Genomic DNA, 5674 nt, shown 5'->3' on the forward strand with positions numbered 1-5674 from the left:
TCTCCTGCTCCGCGCCTTTGCTTCTCCCGGAGGAGGATCCGGAGCTTTCCACAGGGCTTACAGGGACGCCTCCAAACAAGGAAGCCCGGAGCTCCCCTGGAGGAGGCGAGGCACGCAGCCCACTCCTCCTCCCTGGCCTGGGGGCTCGGCCTGCTGCGGTCGCTGCATTCCCTCTCCTGCCGAGGAGTTTGGCGGCTTAAGCATTGACCAAAACTCCACCCCTTCCACCCCGCCTACACTGGAATCCGGACCCCCTAGTTTGAGGCCCAGCTCCCCCGCTGACGGGCTGGTGACCCCGGGCAGGAGTCCCCATTATGTTCCCCATCTGTGCCTGGAGAGAACTGTACTCGCTGAAATAGTGGATTCACCGGAACCTTTTACCCCAACTGTGTTAAACCCTAGTCATATGTGGCCGCTTGGTCTAGTCCACTGGGGTCGGGAGGGAACTGCCTCGGGGAAATGCTGTAGAAGATAGAAGCGCAAGGCAATTTTCCCCAGGTCCTCATTCCTTCGATTTAGTCAAACTAAGGGCCAGGACTGTGTCAGGTGGGGGTCAGCACGCCCCTCCGCCCCCTCTTCGATTGCCAAACTGATTAACAAAGGTCGGTCGTTAGACTGACATATTTTGGGATCTTAGTTCCTCCTTGCCTACCCGTGGGACTTAGACAAGCGACAGAATTTATCGGACATTTACTTTCCTTGCTTTCGAAAGGGAGAGGATTAAACGCAATTGTGTAAGACACTTGGCTAGCCAGGGCCTGGTGCAAGGAGGTTGTGTGAAGACCGGCTGATTGAGTGAATGTGGGGGTAACCCCAAGGGCCAGAAGGAATTAGGGACACAGTGGCATACTGATGATCATTCCTTCCAGCCTGCCTAGGGTCTCTCAGGTTTTCTTAGGCCCCTCAGGGGAATGGTCTGGGAGCTGTTTGCAAGGCTAAATTAAGAACTGGTCTGGTAGTGCAGTGGTTGAGCGCTTGGCAGCTAACCGAAAGGTCACCAGCGCTCCGAGGGCTAAAGATGTGGCAGTTTACAGCCTTGGAAACTCTTTGGGGCAGTTCTACTCTGTCCTATAGGGTGGCTATGGGTCGGAATCGACTCGACGGCAAAGGGTTTTGTTTGTTTTCCCACAGAGAAGGAGTGCTGTGGGCTGCGCCGCGAGACAGTCGCCTGCACTAAAGTGGCCTCTCTCTCACTAGCAGTCTTGAACCAAGGCTGGAGGTGCGCGGGAAGATCAGCGGACATTTGAAAAGGCAGTAGCTGCAGCCTCAGCCACCGCCGGGGCGGGGCAATAATAGGTGGTTCTCTTGTTTGGAAACGCAAAGACTGCCTCTGAGCGCTGATGTTCCCGACTCTTGGGAGGACCTGGTTTCGAATCCTGGTCCTGTTTGGATCTCTGCCTAATTAAGCTGTTTCCCTTCCTGAGCTTTAACTTGAAAAATGGTCATTTTCCCATCCCCATACCCTGGTCCTGGCCCCGAACGAAGTGCAAGCACAGGAATTCACAGGCGAGCTTCGAGCCCAACCTGGAACAGAGAAAAGGCAACCGAGGCCTTCCCTGTGGGGAGGAAGCACCTGCGTGGACGCACCACCAAGCTTCGCCCCTCGAAAGGGCCGCCCAAGGCCGGCCACGGCTCCGGGCAGTTCTGAGTCCTCTGCCTTCACCAGCCTGGGTGTCCAGCTAAAGCTTAAAGGCGTTGGGGGTGGGATGGGGCTGAGGAGAGGAGCCGTCAGATGCCCTCACTGACCCAGCCCGGAATTCAGCGGCCCACTGCGGCCGTCTTGCTTACATTCACCGCGGAAAACTGAAGGCTCTGGACAGGCGCCGCCGCTGCAGGGATGTGCGGGCCGAGGTGTCACTCTGGTGGCAGCCTCTATGCGAATCTGGAGTCCTCTGTTTCTCGTCTGCATCATGAAGGGCTGGTGGGGACCGTCGCGAGGATCGTACAGTCGGTTCTTCAAGTCCCAGGAGGGTAGCCCAGAAACACGGAGGCTGCTCCCGGCCGGAAGACTTCCCGGAGCAAGCCCCGCTGGAGGCCGGGCTGCCCGCGCCTCCCGCTCCTTTTGCAACCCCTGTGCAGCCAGCGGGACTGCTACCGCCGGCAGCGCCCGGGGCTGGGAAGGAAGAAGAGGTTCAGACTAGCCTCTACGCCCAGAATGGAAGCGATTACTAGGAGGCCGATGCCGATGCCGCAGCAGCTGAGCGCCCGCGGTGCCTAGCCTGCGCCTGGCGGAGCAGGGTAGCTCGCACTGCCGGGGTAAAGGATGTTTTAAAAGCAACCGCAGCCGCCTCTCCCTCTCCTCCCACCCTTCCGCGGATCCAGAAGCCGCCGCACCAAATCCCCGCTGTGTCATAAAATATTTTATTGGAAAAAAAGTCACCGTCTTCGAAAGAGAAGGGTAGGGGGCCCCAGAGACGTCGAGGACTCGGGGCCGAGCTGCCGGGTTGTCCCGGGCGCGGTCTCAGGCCGTGGTGGCCTCCGCCGGGCCGCGAGATCCCCAACGCGCAGAAGCGGGTGTGTGACCTGGCGGCGTCCGGCGCCAGGAGGGCCGGCCCGAGGCGGGGTGGGGTGAGGGCGAGGAGCGGGGCGTGGGTACGCGTGGAGGCCCAGGGGAGCTCGGAAGTTGCGAGGGGAGAAGAACAGCTTCCGCCGTCCTGGGCACCGAGTCTCCCAGGCTAGGGCCAGGGGCTCGCTGGGGCCTGGGTTTGGCTTCAGGGTCTTGTCTCCTTCCTCGTTTGGCCCCTAATTGTCCGCATTCAAAGTAATAATAAAACGTTTAGAAGCAGACGACGTGGACGTGGCAGGGCCGGCTCGCGGCTTCACGCGGACTGAGGACAGCGGGCGGCGCGGGGATTCCGGCTCCACAATGCTGCGCTCAGTCATCGCGGCTCCTGTCGGTGGGCTTGCCCGGCGCCTCCGCCGGCTTCTCCGCCTCCTTGGCGCGCTCCTGCTCCGTAAGCTGCTCGCTCGTAGGGATGGAGTTCTTCTTGGGCCGCCCCTTGGGCTTGGTGGGGGACTCCAGGCCTCCGCCCTGAAGCACCTGCGCGGGGGACGGCAGGCACCTCAGTGAGCCGGACCCGGGGACCACCTTGTCCTGCCCCTGGGCAGTCCGCTGGGCCCAACAAGGCCATCCCAGGCCGCACTCAGTCTAGCGAAAAATGGTGGCCATTTTCTGAGTGCTACTGGGGAGAGGCTATGAGAGAGCCTGACCGGAGGTTCAAGGTCGCCAGGAGGCCTGAGGGTGCATGGGGCAGGAAGGAATGTAGGCTCCCTTAGGGCACCTGGAGAGTCGAGAGGGTTCCCATGGGCACCAGGCACCAAAGGAATCAGGATTGGGCAGAAGCCCCCACGGGAGTGTGGGAGAGAAGAGAGGGAGACCAGGTCCGGAGGACACGGGGGCATGGTCGGGAAACTGAGGGTGCGGGAAGCCACGGGGGCACACTCACTATTTTCTTCCACTTCATCCTTCGATTCTGATACCACGTCTTCACCTGCAACTGGCTCAGGCCCAGGGACTCCGCGAGATCTATTCTGCGAACCAGCAGGGCGCACCCTCAGCAGAGCAAGAAGCACCCCCACCCACCGCCTGCTTCGCCCCAGCCTGGCCCCGCGCTACCTGTCCGGCGTGGAGAGGTACTTCTGCTTCTCGAAACGTTTCTCCAGGCCCATCAGCTGCAACTCGGTGAATACGGTGCGGCTCCGGCGTCCCTTCTTGGCCTTGGTGCCCGGCTCCCCTGGGCCCGGCGCCTCCAGCTTCCCGCGGAGCTGCAGCTCTAAGGGCAGGTGCGGCGTGCCCGCGGCGCTAGGCAGCCCAGGCCCTGCGGCCAGCAGCGCAGACCCTAGCCCGGAACAGCTGAGCGGCGCCAGAGGGAACTTGAACACGGCAGCTTGCTCGGCCTTCAGCACGGCTGCGTAAGGAAGAGAGTGGAGAGCCCGGTGAGCTGTGTCCTTGGGCCGAGCCGTGTTCCTCGGTCGTTCTGGGGCCCCAGCGCAATGTGTGAGACCACCCCATGTTCTTCGCCACAGGGGTGCGGGTGCTACCCAGCACAAAACCTTCGTGCTTGGCTGCTGGCCCTAAGATTCGCATCACCCACTGGGGGTGACCCTCCTCAACGCCCGTGTCTCTGGCATTTAGGAAGGGGAACCCTACCCCAACCTGTGCTCTGCCCTGCGTTCCCCATACCCCCACCGCCTCTGAGATTTCTGGGTTATTGAAGAACAATTTTGCACGTCGGAGAGGAGTGGAGTGTGTCTTTGTAGAAAAGAGAAACCAAGAAGAAACAGCAAGCAAGTTAGGAAGATGAGGCATTTGCCCTAACCAAATCAGCATTTCTGCTTTCAGGAAGGAAAACAAATTCAGTGGAGTGTGTACATTTGCTATTCTGTGCATGGCAGTCACTTGGAGGGCCAGGTTGTCAGCAGGGGTCGGGTGGTAGCTTCCCATGAATTCCAAAGCACTCTACGAATTGGGAAACTGTTGTTCTCGTTTTCTCTGTTCAGACTCTTCCCTGTTAAGAAGTTTCCATTTTTCTTTAGTCCTAAAATAATTTATTTTTTGTCCGCTTCAAATGAATTATTAGCAACAGAGCAGCTGGAGGTGAAGCGCAGCCCAGAGGCTGCATCAAAGCTGGACTTAGAACCAACAAACTGGCCCTGTTGCCTTGCTCAGGCCGAGGACTGGCTGGAGAGTCAAAGGGGGCTAGAGAGGCTTGCGAGGCTAGAGTCCCTGCTATCCCATAGGAGGCCTTCCTTCCACAGGCATCTCACCAAAGGGTCTGTCCCTAGCCCCGCTGGAGTTGGGAAAGACGACAACGGATGCTGGCAACGTGGTGATGGGGAATGTGGAAAGGACAGGCGTTGAGTGAGGGGATTGTTAGTAGAGAAGGCGGGAGAAAGGCCGCAGACCGACCCCAGGGAGACGGAGTGAGACCAACTTAAGTTGTGGAGACAGAGACAAGGAAAGGCGACATAGTGGAGAGGGCGCCAGCAGGGCAGAGCAGGCCAGCTAAAGGAAGGAAGAGAAAGAGCAGAGGGAGAAAAAGATTGAGCAGGCCGCTCAGGCTTCTCGAAGGCCTAGCCGACCTGGAAGTGGAAGCGCCAGGCTGGCCAAGGCTCACACTCCAGGCCTCCTGCCCCCCGGCGAGGCTCAGGCAGGGTGCTCTGTGCAGGCCAGGCCGCATTTGTTTGTCGCACCCGGGAGTGCCGCACCAAGAGTGCACCCGGCTCCGGGAGGCTCCAAGCAGGCTGGGACCAGCGTCAGCCTCCAGCGCTCGGAGACCGGGGTCTCTTCTCTAAGATCCCAGCTTCCTCGCCTTGATCAGTCACGGCCACTCCCAGCCAGCCCTCCAGGCGAAAACCCAGGCGCCGGCGGCCTGAGGTCGCTTTGGCCGGGCAGTGGTCGTCAGCCTGAAGCCCAAGCGAGGGCGAGACCGGGGTCCGAGAGGGAGTCTGCCTTGTGCCTGCGTTGGGGATGGCGGGCTCAAGTCCCTGGGCCCGGACCCCTCCTGGGTTGGAGGCCTCAGTGCCGGCTGTGCGGAGGGAGCGCGCAGCAAACACCGTCCCCGGCCGGACCTTATGGCCCAAGGCCTGGTTTCTGCTCCGCCGGGCGACCGGCCCCTCCGCTTCCCGGCCAGAGCGCGCCGAGAGGGGCTCTGAGGACTGCACGCCCAGAGCT

General features: G+C 60.6%; 1 protein-coding gene across 1 annotated transcript in view; it reads right to left on the minus strand.

Moving 5' to 3' along the window:
• Positions 1-2875: 2875 nt before the first annotated feature.
• The window catches only part of BARX1 (BARX homeobox 1), a 4889-nt gene continuing 2090 nt past the window's right edge, over positions 2876-5674 (minus strand). The window contains exons 2-5 of the mRNA XM_012557796.1: positions 5313-5672; positions 3617-3908; positions 3447-3531; positions 2876-3040 (exon numbers count right to left, since the gene is read on the minus strand). Of these exons, the coding sequence (XP_012413250.1) occupies positions 2876-3040; positions 3447-3531; positions 3617-3908; positions 5313-5672 (902 nt within the window). The remainder of the gene's footprint in view (positions 3041-3446; positions 3532-3616; positions 3909-5312; positions 5673-5674) is intronic.

Source organism: Trichechus manatus, unplaced genomic scaffold, assembly GCF_000243295.1.
Source record: "Trichechus manatus latirostris isolate Lorelei unplaced genomic scaffold, TriManLat1.0 scaffold00120, whole genome shotgun sequence".
Classification (NCBI taxonomy): domain Eukaryota; kingdom Metazoa; phylum Chordata; class Mammalia; order Sirenia; family Trichechidae; genus Trichechus; species Trichechus manatus.